The sequence below is a fragment of the Hyperoodon ampullatus genome (genome assembly GCF_949752795.1).
Source record: "Hyperoodon ampullatus genome assembly, chromosome: 3".
Classification (NCBI taxonomy): domain Eukaryota; kingdom Metazoa; phylum Chordata; class Mammalia; order Artiodactyla; family Ziphiidae; genus Hyperoodon; species Hyperoodon ampullatus.
The window spans coordinates 29,028,705-29,045,460 of NC_136916.1; the positions used below are offsets into that span (position 1 = coordinate 29,028,705).

At 42.2% G+C, this 16,756-nt stretch overlaps 1 protein-coding gene across 2 annotated transcripts in view; it reads right to left on the reverse strand.

Annotated features, from left to right (window-relative positions):
• Positions 1 to 3,463, reverse strand: part of WDR37 (WD repeat domain 37) — a gene marked incomplete at both ends in the record, with an annotated part of 43,576 nt that extends 40,113 nt beyond the window's left edge. For both annotated transcript variants that reach the window (XM_079701296.1, XM_079701295.1), the window contains one exon: positions 3,326 to 3,463. In XM_079701296.1, the coding sequence (XP_079557422.1) occupies positions 3,326 to 3,463 (138 nt within the window). The remainder of the gene's footprint in view (positions 1 to 3,325) is intronic.
• Between the last annotated feature and the right edge of the window lie 13,293 nt (positions 3,464 to 16,756).

Sequence of the window (16,756 nt, forward strand, 5' to 3'; positions counted from 1 at the left end):
CGGTGTCCTAGGCACCAACTGTGTTCTCAGGCACTCACTTTCCAGGCACTGCTGGTACTGACAGAGGCTATGCTCCCCTCCAACCTCCTGAGGGTGCGGCCTAGACAATATTTTGTATGTGCCCCACCCTACCACTTAAGAGTTATTTTCAAACAAAGTTCTTATAAGATATTTCTAAAATAATGTTTCAATGGTTAAGTGATGCCACTGTAATTTTCCAAGTGAGTTTTCAAATTTATATGCAGCATAAACTTTTTGATGTTTAATGAATTGCAAATACAAAAAAAGACATAATGTTTATTAAATCCTTTCTCAGATTAACTTCTTAGGAAGACAGGAATTTTAGGCAAAATGATCTGTAATGATACCAATGTTTAGCAACATGTTTTGAAATAATCACAGAACATGAACGTCAACTTTACAAGCTCCTTAAAGATATGTGACGCCACTTGTTTAAAAATTCAATCTGGGAGAATTGGTGATAAGCCTTTCTCAACACCCCTCTAAAATAGCAAAGAAAATCATGAAAAAAAAAAAAAGAAACAACATCTTAAAATAACAATGAACGCAAAATAAACCATCACAATTAACGTCTGACACCCTGTCCACCTGCCTCTGGCCTCCCCCTGCCCCTGGCCTCCCCCTGCCCGTTCTCCCACACCCCTCATTCACTTAGCCCTCCTCGAGGGGGCGGGGCGGCACCAGTTGAGAGCCTTGCTGGCCCCTCCCAAGGCCAATCTCCTCTTCCGTGTATCAATTCCTACTCACCTACCCTCACAGTATTTAACGTTAAGGTCATTATTCAGCAGCTGAAACATTTCCTTTACTTCGAATGGTAAATGCAGCTTCATGTAAGATGTAATCGTAAAGGGAGACAATGTCAGCATTAACTTCACTTGATAAAATAAAGACAATCAAGAAGGAGACGTGCAGTGAAAGGGGAACTTCTCCACCAGAGGCAAGCGGAGCACAGCCCAGCTCTGCGGTTGCCTCCAAGCTTCCCAACAGTCTGACCCTCTGAGCTGCAATCACAGGCGCCCTACCCCCACCCCCAAGTGAGAGGTGCTGAACTTCTGGTATCATTTGAGAAAACTCATGACACAAAAGCTATGATTCAGTAAAGTTCTAAAAGAATCTGTGTTTTGTCACAGCCGACGTGAAAGAGGAGGAAGGAGGCCCCTTTCCCGGCCTCAGTTGGTGCTTCCCGGTGTAGACACGGGCCTCCCACCTCTGAGCCAAGCACCAGTGCCTCAAATGCTTCTGACTCGTGAATCCAAGACACAAAATTCCCATAAAGACTCCCCAACAACTGACAGCTTGATTGCAACCCTGTCTAGGGTAATGACTTGTGGCTCCACTCAGATGCCCTGATCACTGGCCTCTCGCACCCGAGGTCCGCCCCACGCCTACCATGCCAAGTGCCCATGCCCAACGCCATCACCGCCGTCCTGCTGCCACGGAACTGGGCAGAGCACCCCCACTAGCCCGCAAGGGAGCTCCTCGTCCACCAGCAGGCACCAACCCACCCGCAGGGCTCTGAATGACCCTCATAAAGGGTTACCCCAAGATGCAACTACCTGCTGGCTCTACATCACAACGGGGACAGCACAGAAGGCCCTGAGAACATGGTGTTACCACCAGAAGATGCCAGCAGAGACAGCTGTGGAATTGTCACTGTTTGAAATTTAAGTAAATCTAACAACTTAAAAGTATCTTAGGGCTTCCCTGGTGGTGCAGTGGTTGAGAGTCCGCCTGCTGATGCAGGGGGACATGGGTTCGTGCCCCAGTCTGGGAAGATCCCACATGTCGTGGAGCGGCTGGGCCCGTGAGCCATGGCCGCTGAGCCTGCGTGTCCGGAGCCTGTGCTCCGCAACGGGAGAGGCCACAACAGTGAGACACCTGCATAACACACACACACACACACACACACACACAAAAAGTATCTTAGACTACCTGCACTATCCAAGGGGGTAGCCAACAGCCACATTTGACTAAATTTAGAAGTAAGTTAATTACAATTTTTAAAATTCCTCAGTCCCACTAGCCACATGTGGCTCTTGGTTCCCATGTGTGATAGCACAGATCTATAACATTCCATCACAGAAGTTCCACTGCACAGCTCTGATTCAAACATTCCTTATAAGAAGAGATCGGGACACAGACACCCACAGAGGGGCGACCTTGTGAGGACACAGGGAGAAGATGGAATCCACACCCAGGAGAGAGGGCTCAGGAGGACCAACTTGCCCACACCTGGACCTCCAGCTTTCTGCCTCCAGGACAGGGAGTAAGCAGTGTCTGCAGTTTAAGCTCCCAGTCTGCGATGCTTTGCTACGGCCATCCAAGCTCACGAAAAACATCAAAGCCATTTTGGAGGCTCCTTAAATCTACGATTTTATTTCCAAATTTAAGTTAAAATGCAACCATTTCATTTATTCATCCAGTCAACACCTAAGAGGACACTAAGTGAACGTTTACCATGTGCCAGCAAAGGCAGCGCTAGGTTCCAAGCACACACAGCTGCCTCCTGGAAACACATCCTCCACATCCCGGCTTGCTTCTAACAAAGTCAATATGCAAATGAGCCAGTTTCTCAGATTTAAGCCATATTTTCCTTTAACATTATGGCTGATGAATTAGTTCTAATTGCAAAAGAATGATTATAAATTTATATGTATTTATTTTTTTACGTATATACTTACGCCTATATAAGGATATAGCAAATGTAGCTATAATTTATTTTATTATAACATGTATTTTATTTAGGCTTCACGACAATGTTCTTTTAAAAATCTAACACATTTTCATCATCATAAAGGAACGAGAAAAAGTAAAAGCAAACTTAACAATAAAATATTAGATCATTTAATCAAAGGTGGTATCAAATTATCAGAAAGACATAATGTAATAAACAGCAGATAACACACTCACTACAGCAAACACAGGATAAAGCCAAGAAAAGTTACTGAAAGAACAGATTCTAAAAACTCTGCAGAGACTAGAAAGAGATCATTATACCTGATTCTCTTCTCTTCTGGAGACTCTTGAGACAGAAAACCTAAAACTACACTGTCAATTCACCTGTACAAAGAATAAAAACTAGTCCAAACTGTCACACCCACATTTTTTATTAAGTACTGTAAACACATTAACCTGGAAACCGAATTCTGTCTCTGTGTAAGCTGTTAACAGCAGTTTTAACTGGTTTATGAGGGAGGCTGTGTGTTTTGGTAACCCACACTTTTTCTCTACTTTGGAGACCTGCATATATTTGGCTATTTTTGAAACACTGCAAACATGATCCACATCTTCACCAGACACTCACTTGTCCCTCTAACATGTCTCTCGGCAGGCCAGTCCTCTCCTGCTCTGAGCTGTTAGTTCTTCTTATGGAAAGGCTGTGAGATTTGCGTTTCTGTTTTGCTTGGCGAGCAGTTGAACAACTCCCGCTTTCTGTGGGCATTACTTCTGAAAGGTGATATCCTGGTCACTCCTGCAAGAAGCTAAACAGGAGCAGGAAAAACAAGTACTTTATTTCTGATACAGCAAACTGAAATGAAGGAAAAATAGACGATTACTTTTCATTGCAAATTTCCTTACTATGTTAACATTTATTATGTAAATTAGAATGTGATAAATTATCATGCTTTAAGGTAGAGACCACAGCCTTTATTAAAGAGAACTTTTTATCAAACTTCATTAACATCCTTTAAAAAAAATCAAACAGCAAAGGAGGGCTTAAAATAACAACTCTCCCTTAGCCCACTCTCGGCAGACTCAGCCTACTCCCCAGAGGGAACCAATCCTAATTGCATTTTCCAGGCTACAGATTCTAGAGCAATGCCCTCCAAGAGAAATCCAATGCAAGCCACATATGTAATCGTAAATTTTCTAGTAGCCACATTAAAAAAAGAACAAGTGAAATTCTAATGATCTAACCCAATATGTTTAAAATAATATTTTAGTCAATGTAAAAAACACAAACGGGGTATTTCAGTTCGTAAGCTCCCTGTTTTCCTTCATACTCACTATGCCTCTTGCTTGCAACCAGCCATGTCCCCAGTACACACCTGCGGTCAGGGCCGCCGTTACACAGCATACCTGCACAGCATTCCAAAATCCACATAATGCAAACATTTTCCTTTACCCATTTTGGACATTATCTACTCATTTCCTGCTATTATCAATTCTTCCTCCCAATATAATCACATCACTGTTAGCTAATTTTTTTTTTCCCCACTGAGCCATGTCTTAGTTGTAGCACGTGGGATCTTTCTTGCCATGTGCAGGATCTTTAGTTGCAGCATGTGGGATCTAGTTCCCTGACCAAGGAACGAACCTGGGCCCCCCGCATGGGAGTGCAGAGTCTTAGCCACTGGACCAAAAGGGAAGTCCCAGCTAATATGATTCTAAGAAATATTATTTACACATGAGATTTTCCTTCTTCAACTGCAGATTTACGTCTTGGACATTACCTAATCATTTTTTTGCTCTTATTGGTCCCTCCTCCCAATCTATCTATTTTAGTGCATGTAATTTAAGTATGTACTTATGTTTCTTCCTTCTTCAACTACTGACAGTATCTTTGGGTCCTCACTCTGTAAGGTGTAGAGTATCCCACCTTTTCTGAAGCCCACCCCACAGCCATATATCCCCCAACTTTGCTGTCACAGAACGTTATACAAATGCCAAGCACAGAGTATGTGCCCTCTGGAGATTCTGAGCTTAGCACTCACAGAACCCGTCCCCTTGCCGTGTGGGCCAACAGCCACCTCCTTTTGATTGCTGGTGCTGTTCCAGTGTGGATAGAGTACAGTTGTCTTAACCATGCACCTACTGCAAAAAATTCTGGTGCTTTCCAGTTTCTTACTATTGCAAATAAAGCTACTATGACAATAATATGTAGGCTTTCGTGTGAACTTAAGTTTCTACTTCTTTTGGATGAAGGCCCAAGAGTGAGACTGCTGTATGTTTAAAGAAAAAAAACTAAAGATTTTAAAAAATCTTTATTGAGATATAATTCACACAAACTCCACTCTGCCAAAACTTTTAAATTTTGATGAAGTCCAACTGATCAATTATTTTTCTTCTAAGAATCATAATTTTAGAGTCATGCCTAAGAACTTTTGACCAGTCCTAAATCCCAAACTTTTTCTATGCTTTCTTCTTAAAATTTTAGTTTTATAGGTTACATCTAAATTTATGAGCTATTTTTGGGCTGATATTTTTATAAGATGTGAAGTTTAGATCAAGGTTTTTTGGGTTTTTTGTTTTTTTCTGGTGATATCCAATTATTCTAGCACCAAATGCTGAAGACTATCCATCCTACCCTAAATTGAGAAAGTTTGGCATCTTGATCGAAAATCAATTGGCTTTATTCCTATGGGATTATTTCTTGGTTCCCTATTCTGTTCCATTTTTCTGTGCTGTCTTGAAATTAGTGATTCCTATCACTTACATCTTTTTCAAAATGTCTTAGCTATTCCAGTTCCTTTGCCCTTCCATATAAATTTAGAATAATCTTGTCCATATCTACAAAAATCCTGATAGGATTTTGATAGGAATTGTGTTTAATCTGTTTACCAATTTGGAGAGAATTGGCATCTTTATTATGTTGAGACTTCCAATCTATGAACATGGTATATAGGTTTTAGATCGTCTTTCTTTCCTCAGTTTTGTAGTTTTCCCATAAAATTTCTACACATATATTCTAAAATTACCCTGAAGATTATACTTTTACTTTTGAGCAATTTTAAATGACACTGTATTTTTATTTCCATCTCCACATGTTAATTGCTGGTATACAAAAATACAATTGATTTTTGTGTACTGGGCTTGTATCCTACGTTCTTGTTGAGCTCATTTCTTAGTTCGAGATTTTTTTGTAGATTATTTGGCATTTCCTCTGTAGACTATTATGTCATGTAAAAAAAGAACAGTTTACTTCTTCCTTTCTGATCTGTATGCCTTTATTTCCTTTTCTTATCTTATTGATCTGGCTAGAAATTCCAGTACTCTGTTGAATTAGAAAGTGATGGCAAACACCCTTGCATTATTCTGATCTCAAGGTAAAAATATTCAGTTTTCACCATTAAGTATGATGCTAGCTGTAGGTTTTGGGTAAATATTTTTTTATCAAATTGAGAAAAGTCTCCATTATTCATGTTTTGAGAGTTTCATGAGTGTTAAATTTTGTCATGTTTTTTCTGCATCACTTAATATGATCAAATGGCTTTTTTTAAGGTTAATTACACTGATGATTTTCAAATATTGATCTAACCTTGCATACACGGAATAAATCCCACTTGGGCATAGTGCGTAATTCATTCTGTTTGTTCTCTCATTTTGTTTCTTTCTTCTGCCTTCTTGTAGGTTATTTGAACATTTTTAGAATTTCATTTTGATTTATCTAGTTTTTGAGTTTCTCTCTTTCATATAATTTTTCTTAGTGGCTGCTCTAGATTTTCATTAACTCTTACAACTTATCACAGTCTGCTGATCATCAACTTCTACCAGTTCATGGTAAAGTGTAGAAGCCTTACTTCCTCTTTGTCCCTTTGCCCTCCCCATTTATAACATAATCATCTTAAGTATTTCCTCTATACACACAAAGAACCACATCAGACGGCTATGGTTCCACCTTCAAACCTAATTTCTAATAAGGAAGTCTACTGAATTTACCAATTTATTTTTTCTTTCCATTGTTTGTTCTTCCTTCCTGGTGTTCCCACATGATTTCCTTTCTGTTTAGAGAATTTCCTCTACCTATTATTTTAGGGTAGGTCTGCTGGTAACAAATCATTTGAAGGATGTTTTCACTTGATAGAGAATTCTGAGTTGATAGTTCTTTTCCTTCAGCACTTGAAAAATGTGCTACTTCCTCCTGGCCTCTGTAGTTTGTGATGAGAAATGCACTATAGGTAAAGGGACATTTCTCTCTCTCGCTGTTTTTTCATCTTTGGTTTCAGAAGCTTGACTATGATGTGTCTCAGCATAGATTCCTTTGAGTTTATCTTGCCTGAATTTCACTAAACTTTTTCAATCTGTAAGTTTATGGCCTGCCAAATTTGGGAGATACTCAGCCAGTATTTCTTCAAACATATTTTCAGGCTCACTGTCTTTCTCCTCTCTTTCTGGGACTCTGATGATAAGAAAGATAGGTCTCTTGTTAAAGTCCCACAGGTCCCTGGGGTTCTGTTTACTTTTTTCCAGTCTATTTTCTCTCCATTGTTCAGATTGGGTAATTTCTATTGTTTTATCTTCAAGTTCACTGATTCTTTTCCTCTGTCCCCTCCATTCTGCTGTTGGAAGAATGGAAAGGACAGGAAAAGAATCAGTGAACTGATTCCACAAGCTCATTTACTGTACTTCTCAGTTCTAAAATTACCATTTGTTTCTTCTTTATATCCTATATTTTCTTCCTGAGATTTTCTATTTTTCATTTGCCTCAAGTGTTAATATTTCCTCATTGAAAAACTTTTATGATGGCTGCTTTAAAATACTTGTCACTTAAGCCTCAATATTGTGGGCACTGCTATCAGGCGTGGGATCTGGTTTCAGTCTTCTATTACAGCAGGCTTCTTCTGACATTGCCCCAGCAGGCAAACAAGGGTGCGGCCTTATTCCTGCCAGGTGGATGTAGAAGATGGAGATGGAAGTGAGGGCTTTCCACTCAGCTTCCACTCATCTGGGTGGAAGTACTCCTCGTTAATGCCAGGCGGGGTTAGAGTTCAGCCTCTCCCTTGGCCTCTACTCATATCACAGGCGCTGAACCAGGGGTGCTTTGTTACTGTGCCCTACACGGCCTCATTACCACGGGTGATGGTAAAACTCCTGAATCTCTACTAAGTTTCTTCTGAGGCCATCCCAACAGGAAGAAGGAGGGTGTTCTTTGTTACCACCCAACAGAGATGAAAATCCCAGCTCCGCACTGATACCACCAAGCACAGAGTGTTGTCTCAATACAGACTGTCAGGGGTAAAAGTCTAGATTCCCCACCCTGCCTTTGATAGTAAGGGTGACACGGGGGCTACAATGTTTTCTAAACATGTCCTGTCTGGCAGACTGTCTCTTTCCTGGTCTTTTGGCTTTTCTTGGGGCTTGTCTGAGCCCTTTGGTGTTGCTGGGTTGCTGGTTTATCCAGGCCCAAGGCCGGGATGTATGGGGAAAAAAGAAAACCCAGGAAACTCAGCCCTGCATCATTTCTCAGGTCCCCATACATCTAGCCAGTCTACTTTCTTCTCTCCACTTTTCAGTCTCATATTTCTTCTGTATTTAATGCCCAATATTTTTAGCTGTACTTGGAGGAATAGGAAAAGTACATCTACTACAAAGGCAGAGATCGTTTGAGTCTCAAATTAGACATGTATAGGCCTTGATTTAAAATGGCAACAGACAAGTAAGTCTTGTTTCACAACACACTAAAAACATTCAAATTGGTCATTTCTGTGTGTTTAGGTTTAAAAATTCAAAATCCATTAATCTATTAAAATTATCACTTACTTTTTGTAGCATTATATAGACAAAATTTAACTCTCAAATCTTTTTTTTAAAGGACACTTAAAAAAGGAATAAGGTTACTTTTTTATCTCTAAAATTCTCATTTAAAGAAAAAATCTTCCATTCCCCTCACTTTTTTGGATATTCAATTTGTCAAAGCAGGTCACAAGGCCAACCGAGATTCAAGTAGAGGGCTGAGACCACCTCTTGATGGGAGAATGAGAAAGAATTTGTGTAATCCATCACACCTTATTTCACTCACTAGTTTTGGTTATACACTGAATAACATTCTGCGTCCCTAAAAAATAACAGTGACTGGAACTAAATAGTTTTGCACTTCAGATATTCAGTGGAATAACATGCATATAAATAACCCAATTAAGTTAAACACCCACTCAGAATAAAATCCATAGAAGAGCCCAATGGTTAAGAACATGAGTTTGGGAGTCATACAAACCTAAGTCCCCCCCACCCCACACCCCAACCCCTCAAAGGGTTGGCTCTTTTTCATCATGAAGCCTCAGCTTGACCGTTACTTCCTCAAAACAGCCTCCCTTGACGACCGCTAGTCACAGCACTTTATTATCCTCACCACGTTTGTACTTAGATCTTATTTATAGTTTGCTCACTTAATGAATGTCTCCCCCGCTACACCATCAACACAATGAGGACAGGGACACAGTTAACTGGGGCCACTACTGTATTTGTTAGGCTTGACATAAACACATCCTCAAATATTTGTTGAACGTATGAATGAATAGAAATGGATGAATGCTACATCTACCACTGACGGGCTGTGTAACCTTGGTCTAGTTACTTAACCACCTTCCTAAGGCTTAACTGTGTCATCTTTAAAGCAGGATAATAACAGCATTATTTCATTAAGTCACTCATCAATAGTCCTCTCATCTGTAGATGAGCTAGGTAGTGGGAATGTTGTGGTGAAAGAACACGCTTGGTCCCTACCCTCAGGTTGCTTAGAGTTGAGGTGGAAGACAGACATTAAACACACAATCTCATAACTTATTACAGAAGCTATATATTGTGATGAGTGCTACGAAAGACATATGCAAATATTATGAGGCCAGCTATTAGCTAAAGAGTTACAAAGGTCATTCTGAGAAACTGGCATCTAAATCGAGACTGAAGAATTCCTAAGAGTTAACCATGTGGAAAACAGAAAAGGGAGTAAATATTTTAAGGACAGGAACAGCATGTGCAAATGTCCTGAGCCAGGAACAAGACTAGTTTATCAGAGATATTAAAAAATAAATACTATAGCTACAACACAGCAAACAATGGAGAGAATGGTGCAAGATAAGTGGAGAGACAGGCTTAGAGTCTGTTCTTTCGTGTTTATAGTTTATTGTAAAATAAAAAGGAAGCTACTTAAAAGTTTTTAAGCAAATAAGCAACACTAGATTGGCTGCTATGTGAAAAATACATGGAAAGATAAGATGACCATGAATGAAGCCAGTTAGGAAGTTACCGAAACAGTCTAGGCAATAAATGATGATAGTTAAGATTAGAGGTAGATGAATGGACTGGGGTTGGGGGGTGCTGGGCGGGGGAGAGAGAGGTATCAAGGATAGCCCTTGTTTCTGAGGCAAGAGGTAGGTGAAACGGAGTTCAGATGACTGAGATGAGGCAGCAAATATGGAGAAGAAACCAAGACCTAATACTGAATATATTATGTTTTGGCAATGTCTTTGAATATCTAACATACAAGGAAGCAGGAGGTGTACGGGTCTAGAGATGAAAAGAGAACTAGGCAGCATGTATAAATCTGGGAGAGGTCTACACAGAAAGTAAAGATGGTCACTTTGACTCCATCATGCCTCCAGGTCCCATGCCTTACCATTATTACGCTTCTTCGCAAGAAGGGAAAAAAAGGTTATATTACTGGTAGATACAGACAACAAAAAATAAAACTATCAGTCCCTTACATGATATATAGAAAAATTAATTTTGATTAATTTTTGACAGAACAAAATGACAACAAATCTTTTTCATGAAATTTATCTGAAAAATTTGAGCTATAGAAATTAGAGATAGTTGAAACAAAGGTATAAAGAAAAACTCACAATGGCAGAATCTGTGGTTGGTAGAATTTTATATACACAAAAAAAGATATTGATATTTAATTTGAAATATTTGAATATAACAAATTTATGTTATTAAGCAACTCCTATGATCCCAGTGAAGAATATTCCAGTAATTTTTTAATGGAAACATTTAGAGGCTATTTAAGTCTATTTAAGTGCGCCATATACAAAAGTTAACCAAGAAATCAAACTGATTTAAAGGAATCTTATCCAGAAATTATATTCTTCATAAAAAAAGGGTCAATATAATTCTTTTTTTCAGTGATTATACATATTAAATTACTAACTTCATAAAGCATCTCAGTTGTCAAGATTTTCAACACAGATTTATCAGTCACCTCGCAGTTTATAAGTTATGTTTTTTATAGGAACAAACATATTAACACCCTGTGAAAGCTCAAGAAAAAAGACTATCTTTAGACATTTCAATCAAGGAAAAAACATATTAACACCCTGTGAAAGCTCAAGAAAAAAGGAGACTACCTTCAGACATTTCAATCAAGCAAATAAAGGAGCAAAGAGCTTCTCTTTCCTCCCTTAAGAACTTCATCAGTAGAAAGTTCATGCATCTGGTAAGCATAAACTGGGAAGTTAATGCATTCCCAAGATTCTACAAATTGGTGATAGGAACCGTGAAAATTGCAGTATCAACCCTCCTTTCACCTCAACAATTGTTTCCCTTAAGTATCACATCACCGGCATTTCCAGCCTCTGTATCTTCAGTAGGAAATAAGCAGTATTCTTCACAACTAACTTTTAAAATCCTCACCTTCTGCCTGTCCCCAAGCCTTTAACTCCTCCCTCAACCCCATGAACCACATGGTGTTGTTCTGGGCTTTGTCTGCTTTTGTTGGTCACTTCACAAAATAGTCAATACACTGGTCATCTTTTTCCCATTGACCAATTTCCAACCAAACACATACATTTCAAACAATTATAAATCTGGAAGAGGTTTTGGTTCCCCAAAACCTGGCCTCAAATGATTTTTTTCATACTGATTTTCTCTCTTAGTAACTTTAAACTCTGTGAAGTCATATGTCAATATGGGTTCATAACGCCTATGCCACACACTGTGTTATTAACACTCAAAGATTATCTGGCTAATTCAAGTTCTGCCTCTTCCTGTAATTTCTTCAGCTACACTTTACCTAATTTCTAATTCTTCCAAAATTAGATCTGTAGGTTTCTCTAGTTCTTCTAACCTCTTTTAAATTTCTTTTTTTTTTTTTCTGTTAATCTATCACAATCTTTTTCCTGAAACTTTAAAAAAATTTTACTCTTGCCTCTTCATTCACATCCTCCATCTTGTTCCCCACAGTCTTCACTGGTCCCACCACCACTTCCTTCCTTCCTTCCTTCCACAGCTCACCCTGGTGAACAAGCCCTTATCCCAGGAAGGGACGTATCTATCGTGTTCACCTCAGTCCACGGGTCAGTGTTAGCATAAATCTTATTTAAATGTCTGATAACACATTGAGGGTTTCTGCAGGACGACATCATGGAGACTGGAGCAGGTTGCAGGTGTTTGTAAAAAGAATACTGAAGTGATGTAGCGTGGAACCTAAGCTAGACAAGAAGGGAAATACAGACAAAAGAAATGATGAAGAGGAGCTTCCCTGGTGGCGCAGTGGTTGAGAGTCCGCCTGCCGATGCAGGAAACATGGGTTCGTGCCCCGGTCCGGGAAGATCCCACATGCCGCGGAGCGGCTGGGCCCGTGAGCCGTGGCCGCTGGGCCTGCGCGTCCGGAGCCTGTGCTCCGCGACGGGAGAGGCCACAGCAGTGAGAGGCCCGCGTACCGTAAAAAAAAAAAAAAAAAGAAATGATGGAGAGATACTGATGGGTGGGGAAGTCTGTGGTGAGGCTCAAATATATCAGTAACCACAGAGTCACTAATACAACACCTCTGTGAGATACAGTTCCCAAGTACTTAACGGACTAAACACTTAGTTAATTGGCCATGGAGCTGTAAAAAGAAAACTTCTTCACGCAGGTGAGTAAGCTCCTTTAACCACTATGCACTGTTTCACCTCAATACAAACTAAAACAGAAGCCCGAAATTCCAAGATAATCATCTTTCTTCAAAATAGTCATACTAACCCAATATCACAAGGCATATGACCACTTTAAACAGAAGGTTTATGTGACTAAAAGGTCCTACTGGTTTTTTAAACACATTCAAAAAAGTATAAATAGTCCCCTCCAAAAATCCAACCTCCCTATCCTATCGGTCAAATGAATTTAATATAAACTCTCCTTCTGTCCAACTCATTTACTGCCACATGCCTATTACCCCCACCTACAAAACATTACTCACAATTCATATCCAGTGGGATTTTTAAACACTTTTTTTTTAGCAAGAGAAAAACACCTGCCTGAATAGTAAATATCATGAACGTTAATCATGTGTACAAAATGGTTAAAGTATATAATTTGCATGTGGCATTTAAAAAATACAAAACGTTGGGCTTCCCTGGTGGCGCAGTGGTTGAGAGTCCGCCTGCCGATGCAGGGGACGCGGGTTCGTGCCCCGGTCTGGGAGGATCCCACATGCCGCGGAGCGGCTGGGCCCGTGAGCCATGGCCGCTGAGCCTGCGCGTCCGGAGCCTGTGCTCCGCAACGGGAGAGGCCACAGCAGTGAGAGGCCCGCGTACCACAAAAAAAATAAAAAATAAAAAATACAAAACGTGACTGGATTTCCACAAAAAGGTCGGTAGAGTTTTTCATAGCATTTCATTGTGAAAGCACCGTTACTGAATTCCTGGAGGCAAACACCAAACTCAACTGCTTAGCGACATCAACCAGAGGCAGCCCCGCAGTCCACCCTCGGTCAACCCGGGTAAGGTGTCCTATCGTTGACCCAGTCGAAGGCACGAAATACACGCTCACCAGCTCTGGACATGAGACGGGACTGGGGGCATGTATAACCGGAAAACAACCAAGACTGTTTAAAGACCTTAATTGTTAAGATACTCGAATCGAGGACGAAATTCGTAACTGTGAAGTCTTCTTAGGAAAACCAGGACTAGGGAATTCAGAGCGCTGTCGGTGCCCCTGGGGGAAGGGGCTGGGGTGTCAGCTCAGGGCCAGGGCACAGCAGGTGCGCACGGCTGCCCAGAGCCCTGAGGAGAAAGGACACTCGCCGATGCCTCCGTGCGAGCACTCTGCAGGACGCGAGGCTGGACACGGACCCGCAGCAACTCCTGCCCAAGGTCGCGGCGCCCCTCCCGCGGCCCCACACCCGCTAAGGGACCCACGGCCCCCAGGGCTCCTGCGCGCTCGCGGGCGGGAGACTCCCGGGCGCCTCGATGGACCCGCCTCACAGGCCGCTCTGGGCGAGGGGCGCGCGTTCCAACCACGTCAAGACCCGGCCGGGCTCGGGGTCGGAGGGGGGCGCGGTCCAGATCGGGGCGCGGGTTCGGGGGAGACGCGGTCCAGGTTCGGGGGCGCGCGGTCGGAGTCAGAGGGCGCGGGGTCCGAGGGCGCTAGCCCGCCGGCCCCCACAGGCACGCCCCGCCCGGCGCGAGGCCGCTGCCACACACAGAGAGGCGGCCCGTCCCGGGCTGAAGATGGCAGGCCAGCACTCACCTGTCACGCCGCCGCCGAGCCCGCCACCGCGCAGTGCGAGCCGGGCCGTGCGCTGCCGCCCGTGGGTTCCCAGCCACGCGGCGCCGGGGACGGACGCGGACGCACAGCACTAAAACCCGGCAGCCCGACGCCCCACACTTCCGGCGCCGGAACTCCCGGCTCCCCCTCAGCCCCGCGCCGGAAATCCACTACACGCAGGCGCCGCCGGAAGTCCCGCCTCCGCCCCAAGCTAGTACCGCCGGAAATCCAGCCCCGCGAAGGAAGTCCCGCGCGACGCTAGTGTGGGCACGGGGGCCGGAGGGGGTGGCGGAGAGGGCGGAGGCGTGGTGGCGTTGTTCGACCCCGAGACCGCCAGGGCCTCGACCCGCGAGGTCGGCGACCATCTGGAGACGCCGCGGAGGGCCGGGAGGTGGGGCGGGGGCGCTGAGGGCCCGCGGGTACTCACTGCGGCGGGCTACTGCGAGCGCCTGGGTCTGGCGCAGGTCGGCGTCCATCGGGACCCAGGCCGGGAATGTGGGAACGGCTGCTCCCAGTCAAAACCGCCGGGTGTGCCGGGAGCCGTTTCCCGGGGCGTCGGGAGCGAGGTGGCTGCGCGCGGAGCCTGGCGGATCTGCGGAGGGTGACTCACCCACTGCAGCCTCCTGTCTGAAATGTGTGTTAGCCATTGGCTGCAGAGAGGAAACAAAGGCAGCCTCTCGCCGCGGAAGGTGGGACCTGATGGCCTTCTTGTCCTTGTCCAGGTTGGAAAAATTACAGGGTGCGCAGAAGGCCTCGACTCTACGAACAACCAGATGGACGTTTAAAGCCTTAAGTAAAGACAAAATCAGACGCGTGGGAGCATTTTTCTTTTAAACAGTAAAGGTCATCATTCGGAGTCAATAAGCACTAGTATGATTGTTGCACAAGGAACAAACTTGACGTATTTGGGGATCCAAATAACCAAAAAGTTTGTAGAATGAAACCTGAAGTTACTTCATCATTGAGTATAATAAAGCTTATTACTAAAAACAATTATATAAGGTGTGGGACTTCCCTGGTGCTGCAGTGGTTAAGAATCCACCTGTCAATGCAGGGGACAAACCCATGTTCCACAGCTACTGAGCCCACGGGCCTAGAGCCTGTTCTTTGCAGTAAAAGAAGCCACTGCAAGGAGAAGCCCAAGCACCACAACTAGAGAAAGCCTTTGCACAGCAATGAACACCCAATGCAGCCAAAAATAAATAAATAATTTTTTTAAAAAAATTGTATAAGGGGAACTGAGGATGTCAAACTTGGAGGTTGTGGCTATCATTCATCAAGAAATTCTATTAAAGACCTAATATGCACAAGGCATTCCGCTCGGTGAGGGAGCAACTAGAATGCCTGATTAACCACAATATTGGCTGCAACTGATTCACGTGCTAATATGTGGTTTTGTTTTGCAGCACAGCATCCACAGTTTGGATGAAACTTAGGGTATTGTTAATTGGGGTAATGTTTTCTCTGATATACTTAGGATTCCATACAAGTCACTGTAAATAAAATGATTGCATAAAGTGTCACAAAACTAAAACAGGAAAGGAGTCAACACTTTGAGGGCCTGTTGCATGCCAGGCAGTTCACAGATTTGGTAACTTTGATCCTCAAAACCAATAAAGTAAAAATTATTCTATTAGTAGAGAAATATAAATCAAAAGTGCAACGAGGTATTACCTCACACTGGTCAGAATGGCTATCATCAAAAAGTCTACAAATAACAAATGCTGGAAAGGGTGTGGAGAAAACGGAACCCTCTTGTACTGTTGATGGGAATGTAAATTGGTACAACCACTATGGAGAATAGTATGGAGGTTCCTTTAAAAACGAAAAATAGAGTTACCGTATGATCCTACAATCCCACTCTGGGGCATATATCCAGACAAAACTCTAATTTGAAAAGATACATGCACCCCTATGTTCATAGCAGCACTATTTACAAGAGTCAAAACATGGAATGAACCTAAATGTCCATCAACAAGATGAATGGATAAAGAAAATGTACATGAATACAGTGGAATACTACTCAACCATAAAAAAGAATGAAATAATGCCATTTCCAACATGGATGTACCTAGAGATTATCATTCTGAGTGAAAAAAGATAAAAATACATATCATGTGGGATCTAAAGTATGATACAAATGAACATATTTATAGACCAGAATAGACTCTGATACAGAAAACAAACATGGTTATCAAAGGGGAAAGGTGGGGGGTAGAGATAAATTAGGAGGTTGGGATTAACATATACACACTAATATATATAAATAGATAATAAGGATTTGCTGTAAAGCACAGGGAACTATATTCAATATCTTGTAAACCTATACTGTAAAAGAATTGGAAAACTACATGTATAACTGAATCACTTTGCTCTACACCAGAAATCAACACAACTATACTTCAATTAAAAAAATTATTCTAAATTGAATTCTAATTAAGGGTAAGAATGTTAAAATTACTTGTCAAAAGCAACCTAAGTGTCTATAAACAGATGAATGGATAAAGAAGACGTAGTACATATATACAATGGAATATTACTCAGCCAT